Here is a 17,596-nt window from a genome sequence, read left to right as displayed (position 1 = left end):
GCACCACAAAAGACCTCAAATCACCAAAGCAAGTTTGAGAAAGAAATGAAGCTGGAGGTATCACACTCCCTGATTTTAAACTATATTACAAAGCTACTGTCATCAAAATAGTATAGTACTGACATACAATCAGATATACTAATCAACATAATGAAACAGAAAAGCCAGAAATAAACCCATACATATATGGTCAATTAATTTACCACAACAAAAAAACAACAAGGAAAAGACAGTCTCTTCAATAAATGTTGGGAAAACTGCAGTCACGTGAAAAAGAGTTAACACTGGACCACTATCATAAACTATACACAAAAATTAGCTCAAAATTCATTACAGACTTGAATGTAAGACCTTCTTCCTAGAAGAAAACACAGGGTGGTAAGGTCCTTGACATAGGTCTTGGCAATGACTTTTTGTACTTGACACCAAAAGCAAAGGCAACAAAAGCAAAAATAGATAAATGGGACATTTACTAAAAGACTTCCACAAATGACTTGAAACAAAATGAGAAGGCAACCTACTCTATGGCAGAAAATATTTGCAAACTGTACATCTGATGAGGGGTTAATATCCAAAATATAGGAAGAATTCACATAACTCCACAGCAAAAAATACTCTGATTTTAAAATGGGCAGTGGTTGCCTGGGTGGCTCCACTGGTTGAGCGTCCAACTTCAGCTCAGGTCATGATCTCACGGTCCGTGAATTCCAGCCCCGCATCGGGCTCTGTGCTGACAGCTCAGAGCCTGGAGCCTGCTTCACATTCTGTGTCTCCCTCTCTCTCTACCCCTCCCCCGTTCATGCTCTGTCTCTCTCTGAATCAAAAATAAAAATAAACATTAAAAAAAAATTTTTAAATGGGCAGTGGATCTGAAAAGACGTTTCTTTCAAAGACGACATACAGATGGTCAACAGGTACATGAAAAGGAGCTTGCTCAACATCAATAATCATCAGGGAAATGCAAATTAAAACCACAAGATACCATCTCAAACCTGAAAGAAAAACTATTCTCAAAAAGACAAAAAGTGTTGGTGAGGAAGCAGAGAAAAGGGAACCCCTGTGCACTAATGGTAGCAATGTAAGTTGGTGCAGCCACTGTGAAAAATGGTATGGAGGGCCCTCAAAAAATTAAAAATAGAGGGGCACCTGTGTGGCAGTTGGTTGAGCAACCAACTCTTGATTCCAGGTCAGGTCACAATCACAGGGTATTGGGATCGAGCCCTGCATCAGGCTCTGTGCTGAGCCTGGAGCCTCTTAAGATTCTCTCTCATATTCTCTCATTCTCTCTCTCCCCCACTCCTTGCTTGTTCTCTCTCAAATTTAAAAAGACAAAAATTAAAAATAGAATTACATATGATCCGGTAATTGCACTTATGGGTATTTATCTGAAGAAAATGAAAAAATAACTTGAAAAGATGTGAGTGCTGCCATTTTGACAACATGGACGGACTGTGAGGACATTCTGCTAAATAAAGTAAGTCAAAGACATATACCATATGATCTCATTTATATGTGGAATCTCAAAAAAAAAAAAAAAAAGCTCATAGATACAAACAGCAGATTGGTGGTTGCCAGAGGTGTGGAGTGGGAGTGGGCAAAATGAGTGAGGGGGTCAAAAGGTACAAACTTTCAGTTGTAAAATAAATAAATCCTGGAGATGTAATGAACACTATACTGGCTTCATTTCATAGTACTGTGTTGCATATTTGAAAGTTGCTAAGACAGTACATCATTAAAGTTCTTCTCACAAGAAAAAAATGTTTTTAATTAATTTATTTGGGGGGGGGGGGCGGGGGGTGAGAGACAGAGAAAAGAGGCAGGGAGAGAATCCCAAGCAGGCTCTACCCTGTCAGCATAGAGCCTGATGCTGGGCTCAAACTCACAAATTGTGAGATCATGATCTGAGCCAAAATCAAGTCAGATGTTTAACCCAGACACCCCAAGAAAAAAAAAATTGCAACTATGTATGGTGATGGATATTAGCTAGACTTATTGTGGTGAATGTTTTGCAGTATATACAAATACTGAATCATTATGTTGTGCACCTGGAGCTAATAATATTATGTCAATTATACCTCAAAAAAACAAAGACAGGAAATAGAAAAGAAAAAAAGAATTCAAAGTCATTTTTGTTGTATCTTCTCCCTCCCTCCAAATACAAGCCCCAGCTGGGAAGAGTAACTTTGGAATTTTCTGTTAAGTGCAATACACTCAATACATTTACTATTTATAGAGCATTGCTTTGAGCATCTGACATTTAAGAGAAAAATCAGGTTTTTTCTTAATTTTTTTTTAAATTTTTAATGTTTATTTTTGAGAGAGAGAGGGAGACACAGAATCGGAAGCAGGCTCCAGGTTCCAAGTTGTTAGCACAGAGCCCGACACAGGACTCTAACCCATGAACTGTGAGATCATGACCTGAGCCTACCTCAGACACTCAACCGGGCCCCCCAGGCACCCTGAGAGAACATCAGTTCTTGAACTGGAACCTAATCACTGAACGTTCTCAGAAGTGCTTCATTTTGATGTGATTCATAGCAAGTAACGATAAGGCTTTGTTTTCCCTAACAAACTTCAGACAAAGGCAGACCAGACTAAAAAAGCTTAAAACCACATAACATTATATATAAATGATCTAGATGATAATGATTACAGTTACATTTGCAGTAAACACCTATAAATATTTACATGTTCTATTTTGAAATAAGATTGAAATCATACTATTATTACATACAGCATCACAATGATTATTTTATTTCAGATAACATTCAACCTAAATCAAACCCAAGGCCACTTTTATTTTTAATTACTGTAAGTTTGGTTAGCTCACATTTAAAAAAAATTATTCTTTTTTAAAACCCTACTATTTGGAAGTCACTACAACAACATCTCAAATTAGAGGAGTAAAAGTAAAAGAAGCTTTTGCACAGTGCAAGTAAATGTTCCATTACCCTCACTTTGAAATTCCGACTCTGGCTGAAATTCAGAAAAAGCTTTTAAGGTTTCTCTCCGCCCACTGCCTCCCACCTCTGTAGGTATGTGTATCTTTCACACTGTCCCTATCAACTTGGCGATGTTTCTAACTCCACAGGGATTTAAAACTGGGGTGGGGGGGGGGCAGGGGTGTGGGTAGGGCTCTCTCCCTTCTCCCACCCCTGTGGTGTGTGTGGCTGAAGGTTCCTCCCCACGGCTTCTCACAAGACTTTCAAGATCAAGTGATTCCTGGCCAAGAAGCAAAAACAGAACCACCCCCTGTTCCCCAGTGAAAACTGGTAATAAGATCAGGGGCAACCCCAAGAAGAGACACTAGAGAAGAACCAAGCGGACTGTGTAAGGAACTGCACAGGAGACGGCACACGTTTGTGCTGTGTCGAGGTCACTCGCATCTCACTTTACCAAGCTGAAAGTATCCCCACTACTTGGACTGACAGGAGACTATGTCTTATCAGGTAGATTCTTTTTCTCTTTGCTCCGGTGCTTCTGCATGAGAAGGTTCCCTCATAAATCTGAAACCTTTTGTTTGTAAATAAAGAAATTTTTTAAGTGGAGGGAGAGAGAGACTTGCTACCAAAGGCAGCAAGAAAGGAATAATGAAACAAAGTGAAACAAAATGCCCAACTCAGCAGGTTGAGCCACTTCTAGCTCTGTCAACATTACAGTCCCCGGAGCATGAAAGACTTACACTCATGAATAATTATAATAACCCTCAGACATTTTTTAAAAGGTCAGGTGATCTTTCTTCTGTGCTCTAAGTGTACACGTTTGATGGAAATTATTTTGCAAACAACCGAGGAACCATCTGTAAAGGGTCTAAGGAAGCAAAATTTTGCTGTGCCCCATCTCCCAAAGCACCAAATGGAAATGTTTCTTCGACTAGGAAATAACTTACCTCGTAATACTCCCCAAACTCTGTTGGCCTTGAGGAAAGCCACTGGTTCTTTCACAAGTAAAGTATCTGCAGTGGGGGGGGGGGAGGAAGTTTCTGTTAATCCCTCAGTGACACACAGTGAATTTCCTAAACATGTAGTTAATATTTCTGGACCATTCTTTTCTCCCTAGCTCCAGGCCTGTTTCCTCCAACTGCCTCCCGTACATTCTTCACAGAGATACCCTGCAGATTCCTTGAACTCTGCATGCCCAAAGCTGAGCTCCCCCACTCTTTCCTGCTCCGTGCTGCCCCTGCCTGTCCCTAGTGCCTTCATCTCCGTGAGGCACCACATGTGAACTAACCAGGTGAACTTTTCGAGTCAGAAATCTGGGTGACATCTCCACAATTCCTTATTTTCCCCTCCAGGAGAGTTATTCTCTCCACGGCCCCTCAACAGACTAGGTTCCTAATTCAGCTATGACTTTAAATCAAAAGTGCAAAACATTCCTCAGTTCCTTAGTTCCTTGGGAAAGCCTCAAGTATCACTCCAATCTTCCACTCCACCAAAGGCCAGAGACTTACCTCCACTCTTTCTCTTCTCCTTCTGTGCTTCCCTACTTGCCTTGCATCCACCTTCCCAGCTATTAGCCTAAATATGCCTTAAGGTTCACTTCCTAAATCACTTGAGCTAAATTCAGTTTTGTCCCAATCAACAAAAGGTTCACACCCAGGTAGGGCAGGTTCCAGTTGGATGCTTCTGGACAAAGGGGGGGTGGGGGGGCGGTGCTAATCTCTCAATCTTTTAATTCCCACTCTGTGTAAGGCTGTCCCAATAGTCATTTGAGACTTTTGGAGAGGGGAGTCAAACACAAAGTAAAGCACCAGACAGTACAGAGAGACTGAAAGCTGAAGGGTGTGGAAAGACGGGGACTCTGCTACAGTAAAGACACTCGAGGGCTGCAGGTTAATGACTTAGTATCATATCTGGCCTGCATCATCACCCTCCACCACCGCCACCCACACTGTCCTACAGGAGCAGGCCGCAGGTAAGGAAAAGAGCGGTCAACAGCCAATAATCAGGTGACTCTCTCAGGTGACAGTCTTGTGACAAGGCAGCTGTTTCCATCAGAAGACTGCAGTGCTGGCTAAGAGAGGGAATGCTATTTTGAGTACAATGTAATCATGTTTCCTCTCCACCTCTATCAAGTTCTTAGCCACCAGACTCATGGGATGCTGTTTAAAAACATTTTTTGCTGCAACATCGTTTTGAGATCTCCCAGAAATAGTTGTAACACAAAGAATCACCTAAACACATTAACATGTTGCATGTACCTGATGCTTATTATTTTCCAATAGCCGAGGATGCAACAAGGGTTCTGATTCAACTCAACACAAAACCCACAACGAGAAAGCAGTTAAAACGAGATTTTGTTTTCTTAGAAGCTGGAGAATTTTAATTTTTATTTCAAAACCAAATTATGAGTGTTCACAGTGATTACCTCCCTGATGTGGGACGGGAGCGGCACCTTTGACTTTTCAGTTATCCCCTTCTGTGCTTGCTTTCTGCGCCGTAATTACTTCGTTTTCAAGAGTGTGCATACAAATAACATCAATATGTTATTGTCTAAAAATAAAATAGGTAAGGCTAAAATCGCCTTTGAGATGCCCACTCAAGTCCCTCTACTTTCGTCAGAAGAAATACGCATCACACCTTTTCCTGGGTATTGACACACACACACACACGTGTTAACAAATGTAGCATGGCTTCATATGTGCGTTCCTGTGCGTGTGCTGAAATACAAACAGTATCCTGCATCAGTATACAGTGTCCTTTGTTCAACCCAGCAGTTCATCTTGGCAGGCTCTCCAAGTCTGTTCTTTCACTCTGCCTCTTTATTCTTCACTGCTGTGTTCTTTAGTGTGGACTGACAAGGCATAGTCATTCTTGTGGGGACGAACATGCAGTTTTGTTTATAACTCTTCACTGGTACACACAAGCTGCGTCGAACATCCCTGTTATATGTAATTAATGCTCTACAGGGGAAACTAGGTCATTCCTGGTTCACAGGGAATACACATTTCTAATACATAATGCTGCAACACTTGTCACTCCCTCCACCATTTTCCCACACTCCGCAGCAGCTGGTGTCATTTCCATCTGTGTTAACTTTCTCAGCATCTTCATCAACTAGTTCAAAACTTAAAACTAGTTTATCCTTCGACCAGAAAAACACAATCAGCTTGGCCCAAGGAGCTTCTCTTTCAGAATAAAGGTTTGCAAAGCTGAATGGATGACAAGCTCTAACTCTCCCGTCTCAAAACACTGTATTTTCTGGAATTTACAGTATGTCATTACTGTTGCTAACGGACCGCAAAGACTCCTTGGCAAGTCAATGACCCTTTCTATCTCAATTCAGATTGTAAAACATAATTCATGAAGGGTCTGAGTGCGGTCAACTGAAATCACATGTCTGATGTTGCCCAAGAATCCTGTTTCTCTTCTAAGAACAGCTACAGAATTGAGAAATGAACTTATTTTTCCGAGGTGTATTATTAAGAAATGTGATCCATACTAAGAGGATGAAGAGACATACTGAACTGTCTGTAACGCAGTCTGAGGACAAAGGAGTCACTCTTTTCTCTGAGATCTGGGGTATCCCTTCTATCCTTACACCCAGCTCACCAGTCTGCTCTCTCTGTGCTTAATCTATCACCTACAACCTCACACTGCTCCCGTTGGTTCCTTGGTGTATATTCCACGTTTCCCCCAGTCAGTATCCCCTACAGAAACATTTTAGGCAACAAAAAGATCTTACAGCTAAGTTTTGTTTATATCCTGAAATGAAAGAGCTCCAGCCCCACCCCCAGTTCTGTATCATTTTTGTGTCAAATAAGATTACAAACAGAGATCATGGAGGCACACACAGATTTATCTTCAAAATAAAAGTGAAGAAACTGCCTGATGTCCAAAAATGAGTTATTAGCCAAGTAAATTACTGCACTAAAAATGATGTCATAGAAAAATATTTCATTACATGTTCGTTTTGCTAGACAAAAAAAAAAAGGCAAATACAAAAACCCCATTTTCACATAATTGTTTCTCATACGTTTATACTTCTATCAATGTGTAATATTTCAATGTACCACTCTACAAAAAAACCACATCTGAAATAACGGTGGTCAAGTGAGTGCTGGGGTTATGAATGATGTACTTTCTCCTCTTCACTTCCTGTGCTTAAAGATGTTCTACAATGACTGTGCATGACTTTAATGTTAAGTTGAAAAATAAAAATCATAAACTCACTGGCCAAGAACTCACAACAGTTCATGGCATGGAAGCTGTTTCTGGCACTTAAGTCACCAACGAGCAGCACAGGACACGACATGCTCACGTTAGCATAGGTACTCACAGGACTCGTCTGAAGTGATGTTGGGGAAAAGATCACACTCCGAGTCCAGGACAACTGTGACGAGAAGTTGCTGTAACTCTATCGCACTATTAGGTTTAGCAGGGCGACGCTGCCTCTTGTCGAAACCAAAAATGTATTCGTGGTATCTGTGTGAGAAATAAATTCAAATAAAGTTTTAAAGCCCCGCAGCCAAATTTTACATACATATGTGGCAGTGGACATCCCAGTGGGGCTCCTCCAATCCCAGCCACCCCATACTGGTCCAATTAGAGACTCTCACCCCAAGCTGCACATCAGAACTTCCGGGGAGCTTTTTGAAAATACTGATGTCCAGACCTCCGGAATCAGAATCTCTGAGGGTGGGATATAGGCATGGGAATTTGAGAAGGTACACCCACACTTCCAAGTACCTCATTTCAAGAGACTGTTAAGAACCAGTAATCAAACCAATAATGGGAATCCCATCACTCTTGGGTAGCCAAGCCAACTGCATCCAGTGATGAAGGTGGTGCATTAGGGGTAATGGTGGCAGAAGGTTTCCTACACTAAGTGAGCCACAAAAGCCACATTTCTCTGTATGTGATACCTGGACCGGCTGTAGCCACACTAAAGATAGCAGAGATGGAAAGAACACAGATTCCCTAATGATACTGTTGAGCCACTTAGTCAAGTAGCTGTGGAATCCTGTTTTGGACTTCCTAAAATGTGAGATAATAGGTTTTCTTATTGCTTAAGCTTGACTAAAACAGAGTTCCTGTTACCTTCCAAAAAAAAAAAAAAAAAAACCCTAGCTAATACAAACCCCCCCCCCCAAAAGAAGGCCTACAGAATTCTCACCAGGGTCTTGAAAATTTACCTTCTGCCGGTACCCAAATACCAGAGAAAGGGGATATTAAAACAGCATTTAAAGGTGCTAAAGACCTGACAGGCTTCAAAGCAATCATTTAAATAACATTTTATAGATTTTGATAAGCCAGAGGCTGTGCATGCTACTTAAGTGTAAGAACACCTTGTGTTTTTCCAGAAAAGTAAGGAGAGGTAGGAAAGTTCCAATGAGTCTGGAAGTGTATGGAAGTTAACCAGTGACAGAACAGAATGGACGATGATGCTGGGGGCCCTTTCCAAGGGAAAACCTTGACAGAATCAGAAGGAAATTAAGAGGGGCACCTGGGTGCCTCTGTTGGTTAAGTGTCTGACTTTGGCTCAGGTGATGATCTCATAGCTCATGGGTTCGAGCCCCCACGTCAGACTCTGTGCTGACAGCTCAGAGCCTGGAGCCTGTTTCAGATTCTGTGTCTCCCTCTCTCTCTGCCCCTCCCCTGTTCATGCTCTGTCTCTGTCTCAAAAATAAGCAAACATTAAAAAAAAATTTAAAAAAAAGGAAATTAAGATCGCTGAACTGTATAGTTAGAAATGGTTAAGATGTGGGGTGCCTGGGTGGCTCAGCAGGGTAAGCGTCCAACTCTTGGTTTCTGCTCAGGTCATGATCTCACAGTTCTTCAATTCGAGCCCTGCATGGGGCTCAGCACTGACAGTGCAGAGCCTGCTTGGGATTCTCCCTGTCCCTCTTTCTCTCTCTCTCTGCCCCTTCCCCTGCTCTCGTGTGGGCTTGTCTGCTCTCTTAAATGAATTAAAATTTTTTCTTTCAAAAAGAATTTAAAAAGTATTTTTAAAATTTTAAAATTTTTCTTTCAAAAAAAATTTAAAAAGAAATGGTTAAGATGGCAAATTCTATCTTGTATGTATTTTATCACAGTTAAATAAATTTTTTAAAAAAGGAAATTAAAATTGCCAGCAGCTCTGAATTTTGAGCTAGGTGCTGGCTTGGCCCAAATAAGGAGAACTTTGGTCCTAGATACTAAAACTAACAGAAAACTCAAAGGGTTCTAAACCAATGGTGTCCAAGGTATTTGGGTTAATTTTCCCTTTCAGGAACTGAGGGAGTGCAGCTATTCATTCATTTAAAAAAAATGAGTGACTCAGGGCATCTGGGCGGCTCAGTCAATTGAGTATCCGACTTTGGCTCAGGTCATGATCTCACAGTTTGTGAGTTCGAGCCCCATGTCAGGCTCTGTACTGATCGTTCAGAGCCTGGAGCCTGCTTCGGATTCTGTGTCTGCTTCTCTCTCTCTGCCTCTCCCCCAATTGCGCTCGGTCTCTCTCAAAAATGAACATTAAAAAAAATTCTTTTTAATTAAAAAATGAGCATGAGAAAAAAACTAGCATGAGACGGACCTTGTTCTACAAGTTGAGGAAGCTGCCATGCACCAGACCGAACTCTCTCCTTGCAAAAAACACAGTTTGAAAGCAGGGTTTGTGATAGAAGTTGGGCCCCCCAAAGACAGGAGCCTCTGGCTCTGAACTGCCTAGGGCGTAGACCATGTGTCCACCTAGAGCCTTTGGAACATCTCCATCATCTCTACGTTCTTCCAACCACACTGCGCTTATACTCTGAAATAGATATTGACCTTCCTGAATTCCTAGAATGCTCCCCTGAATGCTTTCAAGTCTTAGCCATAAGGGCTAATGTTTTATATCCTGCTTCCTAACAGCGTAGGGTATAATTAACAGCTGCTTCACACACCAGCCATGGTTAGTTAGGCCAACTCCAGATAATCACCTGCACTGCCTCGAAATGCCAAGCCTTGTTTTCAAACCATCTCACCACTGACTCAAGTCCTTGTTATCCAACCACTGTCAACTTGACTTCCTTGCTCTCTTGCCATAATCCTCGTCATTTCAAGCCTGTCACCCAGTCCTCGTTTTACTAACAGTATGGCACAGAAGGAAAATACAATTTTAGACACTGAGTCCCAAAGCAAACGTGGTAAGCGTGTTTGTTTTTTTAAAATATTTCCTAGCCAGCACCAAATTACATTCCTTCCCTGAACTCCAGGCCTTCAGGAGACTCCAGCCTACACAGGTCTCATGGTGAGGGGACACCAAAGAAAGGCTGCTGAAACACCTCTCCAAGTGCAATCGGCCTTCTGTGTGGTGTGGCCAGCAAAGCCAGGCTGTCGGCTGCCTCCTCATCCCCTGATTCACCCAGTCTGTGGCCAAAGGGGTTGCAGGCGTGGAAATGTGGTGAGCTCCAGAACAGGAAGCGGGGAGAGCCAGCACATGACGTGCTGGGAAAAGACGAGCAGAGACTGCGATGAACCCATTACATCGAAGTAATTAGATGCAAGCATGGAACATTTCCTAAGAAACGGACTTTGGGAGTTTTGGGCAATGCTCCAACCTGAGGACTTTCTGCCTTCTGAACTGTTACCTGATTTGGCCAGTGGGGTGGGGAGACTGCAGACGGCAACCAACTTGGGAGTTCTGGTGTCAAGCATTAAGCACTCATTTTCCTCCTAGAATTCTCTTCACGTAAGAAGCTGCCACACTCCAGCCCCTCCATCCGCCCTACTCTCCCCTCCAAGGCGAAGCTGGGCACAGATTCTGAGCAGCCTACTCCTTCCCTCTCAAGTATCCCGCACGCAAACCAGGGTTCCAGAATGCCCGGGAAGTCCCTTAGCAGGCAGGAGGGGGAGGGGAAGAGCTTGGGTTTCAGCGGCTGTCTGAGCCGGCTCTCCCACCTTCTGGACCTGTCCCTTTGGCGAGGTCACGGGCCAGCTCGGCACTGGTTCCTTATCTGCTGAACGGGGAAAATCGGACGCGTGCGGTCGCGGGGGTGACAAGAGGCGCGCAGGGCTCCCCTCCCCTCGCCCCGGCCCAGCGCCCCAGGGGGTTGGCCCAGCCTCCGCCCCGCAGCGCGCAGGGAGCGCTCACCGCCGAAAAGCTTCTTGCAGGAGGGAGCAGGTGGGGCCAGCGGTGGACGAGGGGCTGTAGCCGATGGAGAAGTTGTCGCGGGAGAGGTGCAGCAGGCGCGGAGACGTCTTCACCGAGAGCGGCATAGGCCACAGGGCCGGCTCCGGCGCGGCGGAGGAGCGCGGGGCCAGCGCCGCCAGCAGCGCCAGCAGCGCCGCCAGCCCCAGCCCGCGGTGCCTCATGCCGGTCGGCCCAGGTCTGGCGGAGCTGCAGCCCGCGCACCTGACCTCCGCCGGGACCCCGAGGAGGAAGCGCCGAGCACTGGGGCGGTGGAGTCAGCTGACGGCGCGCCCCGCCCAGGCCCGCCTCCCGGCCTGTGGGACCGCCCCGCCGCCCTCCGCGCCCCGCCCCGCCCCGACCGCCCCGCCCCGCCCCGCCCCGAGGGGAGGCCCCGGGAAACGCGGCAAGGGGCTGGGCCGGCGGGGGCTCCGGAGGCTTGCGCCCCAGCCCAGACCGCCCCAGACCGCCCCTGACCGCCGTTCAGCTTGAACCGTAGCCTCCCGTCGAAACCCCGGGGGGGCAGACTTGTCAGCAGGTGGGAGGTTCAAAATTAGGCAAAAGGTTTTCTCAGTGGATCTTGGCGGAGGACTTCGCGAGACTTCACGGGGACGCCGTGGGCCCAGTTAATTAGGCAGATGATACAAACAGGCAGTGTATTACAATGAGCGATTCATATTGCCACACTGCCATTTTCGAATAAATTATAAGCGTGACAGTTACAAAATAGAACAAAAATGTGTCAACTATTTTGTTCAACTAACTATTAAATAAGTCAGGTTCGAAAGGTAATTGAATAAAGCAATGTTAGGATAAGATTGCTAAATAGGAAATTGGGTAGCGTGCTACGGTGACTCAGCCCTAAGTATCTGACAGCCTGGAAACTCCCATCCCCACTCAAGAAAAAAAAGTAATTCCGTTTATAGAGAATTCCTGAGAGCAGCCTCAATGTTTATTGTGGCAGGCCTCTCTGCATCTTTGGAGATAAAACAGCAGATCTAGAAGCAAGCAGAAACAATGTCATTAGGTCCAGTGTGGCAAGGGTTCAAATGTCATCTCTCTCCCTCTTTCCCTCCCCTTACCCCTCTCCCCTGCTTATATTCCTCTATTTTTCAACTCATTTTTTCTCCATATTGGCTTCATTGTCAGACCGGCTCTTCATGATAGCCCTCTTCCTGGGTGGCAAGGACAACCCCTCAGGGAAGCTTATGCCCCTTACTCATCCCCCTCAGTCCTGAAAAAGGATCCCAATTGACAAGTTTGATAGCACACCTAAGGCAAAGGGGTTAAGTTATATGACCCAACGTGGGATGGAGGGTGCTGATGTTCCCCAAAGAAGAGGTTATTGAAGAGAAAACTACGGGGGCATGTGGGTGGCTGAGTTGGTTGGGTGTCCAACTCTTGATTTCTGCTCAGGTTCATGAGTTCAAGCCCCCCACCTGGTTCTTCGCTGACTCTACGGAGCCTGCTTGGGATTCTCTCTCCCTCTCTCTCAAAAAATAAATTAAACAAAAACAAACAAACTGCAGTCCCAAAATGGCATCACTTAGGTTAAAGCCCCAAGTCAGTAAATCAAAACTTAATACCTAACCTAAATACCATTTCAACTCCCCAGGAATGTAACCTTTAACCAATCAACATGGAATTTTATGGTCAATACTAGGAAATTTACGGGTAGACCCCATACACTCTCCTAAGGAGCACAACCTTGCCTAAACAGAGTATTCCTTGCTAACAAATTCTTTTCTTCTTCTTTTTAATGCCCTCTCTTGCTTTAATTTTTGTTTATTTATTTTGAGAGAGAGAACAAGTTGGGTAAGGGCAGAGACAGAGAGGGGAGAGAGAGGGAGAGAATCTCAGCACAGAGCCCAGTGTGGGCTCCAACCCACGAACCATTAAGATCACGATCTGAGCCGAAACCAAGAGTCGGACACTTAACCAGCTAAGCCACCCAGGTGCGCCACCCTCCCCCTGCCTCTTGCCTTAAAGAACGTTTCTCTTATTTAGCTCAGTGGAGCTCCCCACTACTTTGCTACATGGGAATGCTGCCCAATTCATGAATCACTTAATAAAGACAATTAGATCTTAAAATTTACTCTGTTGAGTTTTGTTTTTTAACAAAGTGATCTGTTACCCGAAGAAAGAGAAAAGGATACTAGGCAAGCCCAAACCACATATGTGCTATGGTAAGAATTCTGAAAATTTTGGCGAAGACCTATAAGAAAAGACTTCAAAGAGGATTTGTGGGGCATGCTTAAAATATAGTTATTCCATTACAGCAAGCACCAGTGCCACCTTATTAGTCCCTCTTCTTATAATTAATACAAACTTAATTTGCAATATTCATCTTCACTGCCACTTCTTACCGTTAATTGAAGGCTAACAGCATAATTTCTCCAAGGTTCAATCTCCAATTCATATTGTTGCAATTGCCATTTCTTCAATGGCAACTTCGCCTTGTGTATTAGCTATCTATTGCTGTGTAACAAATTACTGCAAAACATAGGAGCTCAAAACAACACGTAATACATGATAAGATAACAGATACCTCACAATTTCTGTGGATCAGGAATTCAGGAATCTTCGCTGGGTGAGGCTGGCTGAGTCTCTCATGAGGTTGTGATCATCTGAAGCCATTTTCCTAAAGGCTTGGCTAATGCTGGAGGCTAAGTGATTCTAAGCTAGCCGACCTGGCTATTGGCAAGAGACCGGAGTGACTTATTGGCTGTTGGCTGAAGTCCTCAGTTACTTGTCATGTGACTCCATAAGGTTTATTGTGCATATTTACAACATGGCCGCTGGCTTCCCCAAGGCCAAGTGAACCGAGTGAGAACAAGAACAATAAGGTTTTCATATAATAAAAAAGAAAAAAGAAAAAAAAAATAAGGAAGCCACAACACCTTTCTTTGGCTTCCTCTTGTCAGGATGCTTCCACCATATTCAATCCCTTAGAAGTCAGTTACTAACCACAGCCACGTTCAAGGGGAGAGAAATTAGGCTACACTTTTTCAAGGGTGGAGTCTACCCTCTGACCGCAAATTGTTTATATTCCTCCCACATACAAAACGTATCCCCTTCCTCCAAAGAACCCCCCAAGTCTCATCCTTTTAGAACATTTCCATGAAATTCAGAAGGTTGGCATCTAAATTAGTACTAAGCATGGATGAATCTCCTAAATGTATTTGTAAATATCCTCAAGTACAGTTTCTGTGACTCTATAGACAAGAGAGTCTCTTAATCAAGAGACAAGTGATCTGTACCCCCACACATGTAAAATACGATGGTGGGACAGACTTAGAATAACCAACAGAGACGGTTCTGTTCAAAAGAGAGAAAATGAGAAGCACTGAGGGGTTTATAGCAATTCCCAAAGCCCGCCAAGCAAATTTTGGAAGTTGCTTGATAAGGAGTCAAAGATTCAAAGTAATTCTCTATGACTCTTGACTCCAGTGTCTGGCTTTGGGTTCTGCCTTGAGTCATTTTTCCTTGTTCTTGGAAAGTAGTATGTGGTTGCACCTGAGTAGATTTCTTTACTTGTAGAAATTTGCAGGTCCAAAGACGTCATTTCATCTGTCACTTTTCCAACTGTTTCTCAGTTCAAACTGGTAGCATTTCTGCTGATACATTTCTGTTAAAAATTGTTAACTCTGGGGCGCCTGGGTGGCTCAGTAGGTTGAGCGTCCGACTTCGGGTCAGGTCATGATCTCGCGGTTTGTGCGTTCGAGCCTTATGTTGGGCCCTGTGCTGATAGCTGAGAGCCTGGAGCCTGCTTCAGATTCTGTGTCTCATTCTCTCTCTCTGCCCCTTCCCTGCTCATGCTCATGCTCTGTCGCTGTCTCTCTCTCAAAATTAAATAAACATTAAAAACTTTTTTTTTAATTGTTGATTCTCTGTGAATCTCACTGAGGTTCATGCCATTAAACAAAAGCTATATGCACCAAATCTTCAATATGTGCCTTTCGCTACTGTGGGCAGCTGCTGGGAACAGGATTCTTAGAAACCCTATTGTTTGAGAGGATCTGTCCAACAAAGTGTTAAAATATTTAAATGACCTTTTGTCTCATTGTCAGATACTCTGAGACACCACAATAGATCTTTCTGAGGTCTTAAGGGATTTTATATTCACAACCTAGATTTCATGTTTATTTTTTGAGTCTATTTATTTATTTATTTATTATTTTTTTAAATATGAAATTTACTGTCAAATTGGTTTCCATACAACACCCAGCGCTCATCCCAACAGGTGCCCTCCTCAGTGCCCATCACCCACTTTCCCCTCCCTCCCACCCCCCATCAACCCTCAGTTTATTCTCAGTTTTTAAGTCTCTTAAGGTTTGCCTTATTTTTTTATTTTTTTTAATGTTTATTTATTTTTGAGAGAGAGAGAGACATACACAGAGCATGAGCAGGGGAGGGGTAGAGAGAGTGGGAGACACAGAATCTGAAGCAGGTTCTGGGCTCTGAGCTGTCAGCACAAAGCCTGATGTGGGGCTCGAACTCATGTGCCACGAGATCATGACATGAGCCGAAGTTGGACGCTTAACCGACTGAGCCACCCAGGTGCCCCAGTCTATTTATTTATTTTGAGAGAAAGCATGTGAGAACACAAGTGGGGAGGGGCAGAGAGAGGTACAGAGAGAATCCCAAGCAGGCTCTGCACTGCCAGTGCAGAGCCCAACCCAGGGCTCGAACACACGGACTGTGATATCATGACCTGAGCCAAAATCAAGAGTCGGACGTTAACCGACTGAGCCACCCGGGCGCCCCTGGTTTCGTGTTTAGACCATGTTTTCCTGAGAGAACCTGGGATCCATCTCTGCCTGAAAGCCAAGTCTTCATTTTCCCTGGCTGCCTTGCCTAGAAAATGTGGTTTAAAATTGTTTAAAAAAAACCCAGTTAAGCCTTGACTACTTTATGTTTCACAGTCCTTCCTTCCTTTACCTTGCTCCTCTCATACTTTAGTATAGTGGAAAGATACACCTAGACGGCACCTTGAATATTCTAGCTGGAAATCTCCTTAGTTAGACCCCATATTCATTAGCAGGCGCATCTTCCACTCTCTGCATCACGGAAGGCCATCGTGATCTTTCTGCCAGTGTCACAAGGATCACATTTCCTCCAGTTTCCAGTAAGGTTTTCCTTGCTTTCCCATAAGCGAGCCTCCTCTGGTCTATGTCCTTCCACTAATGGTCTTTTCCAGGCCCATCATGCTTTCACAAACCCTGTCTCCAAAATCACTCCAGCTTCTGTCCACTGCTTGAGTCCAAAGTCACTCCCACATTTTAGGTGTTCGTCATGGCCACGCCTTACTTCCAGGGATCAAAATGACTTTTTTTTTTTAATCTACTGTCATGTGAGAAATTAACAACACCTTAAAAGATGCATACAAATAAAATTTTGATAGATGGTGCCAAATTTCTCTCCAAAACAGGTGACAGTGTAGGAGACTGTTCATATCACAATACTATTCATCGTTTTCAACTTTATCGGTGGTTTTAGTCTGTACTTCCTCTATTACTTGCGAGATTGAAAAAAAAATGGCCATTTTGCATATTCTTGTAGTAAGAGCCGTTTCATATCCTTAGGGTTGTTTTCTTTCTTTAGTGATTTATATGAGTGGTTGTTAAATTATAGATAATAATCTCTCCTGTACATTGCACACATCTTTTCCCATCCCTCCATTGTCTTTTATCTCGTGCGCTATTTTGTCTTAAATTGGTTTTACCTTTTTTTTCTCTTTTTTTTTGGTTTAATTTGTCAGTTTTCGTTTTACGGCTTCAGAACTTGATTAGGATTCAAAGACGATAAAAATTCTCCTATTTTCTTCTAATGCTTTTATAGTTTTGTTTTTAAGGAGCTTACTACACTCCAGCTGATGTTTGTCTTTGTGCATAGTAAGGCTGTAGCTTTTTTTCCACCCAAATGGATAGTCAATTGTCAAAAGGCCATTTATTGAACAGGCCATTCTTTCTTCACGGATTTAAGATACTTCCTGTAATTTTAAAACAATTTGCACCAAGATGTGTTCATTCTGTTTGGGGGTCTCTGTTCTGTGGGCCTACGTATCTTTCCCTGTGCCAAGTGCTATGCTATTTAAATCATTGTATTATGCTATTATGCATGTATTATGTATTATGCTAAAGTATTATGCTATTTAAATCATTGTAATTTTGAGTGCCTGGGTGGCTCGGTCGGTTAAGTGTCCGACTTCGGCTCAGGTCATGATCTCACAGTTTGTGAGTTTGAGCCCCACATCAGGCTCTGTGCTGATAGCTCAGAGCATGGAGCCTGCTTTGGATTCTGTCTCCTTCTCTGCCCCTCCCTGACTCGTGCTCTGTCTCTCTCTCAAAAATAAATAAACCTTAAAAAAAAGTTTAAATCGCTGTAATTTTGAATTATGCTTTGATATCTTGAAGGACATACATATACATTGTTCTTATTTCTAAGACTTCTGGGCATTTCTAATCCTATTTCCTTCCACATAAACTTAAAGGCTTGATTGCCAAGG

The 17,596-nt window shown here is 43.6% G+C and overlaps 1 protein-coding gene across 1 annotated transcript in view; it reads right to left on the bottom strand.

The window, feature by feature from the left end:
• The window catches only part of HEXB (hexosaminidase subunit beta), a 31,131-nt gene extending 19,765 nt beyond the window's left edge, over positions 1 to 11,366 (bottom strand). The window contains exons 1-3 of the mRNA XM_015072129.3: positions 11,053 to 11,366; positions 7,279 to 7,424; positions 3,890 to 3,955 (exon numbers count right to left, since the gene is read on the bottom strand). Coding sequence (XP_014927615.2) covers positions 3,890 to 3,955; positions 7,279 to 7,424; positions 11,053 to 11,273 — 433 coding nt within the window. The 5' untranslated portion in view covers positions 11,274 to 11,366. The remainder of the gene's footprint in view (positions 1 to 3,889; positions 3,956 to 7,278; positions 7,425 to 11,052) is intronic.
• Between the last annotated feature and the right edge of the window lie 6,230 nt (positions 11,367 to 17,596).

The sequence above is a fragment of the Acinonyx jubatus genome, chromosome A1 (assembly GCF_027475565.1).
Source record: "Acinonyx jubatus isolate Ajub_Pintada_27869175 chromosome A1, VMU_Ajub_asm_v1.0, whole genome shotgun sequence".
NCBI classification, from domain to species: domain Eukaryota; kingdom Metazoa; phylum Chordata; class Mammalia; order Carnivora; family Felidae; genus Acinonyx; species Acinonyx jubatus.
The sequence above is the reverse complement of the archived record's forward strand: the minus strand, read 5'-3'. Positions and strand labels throughout refer to the sequence as shown.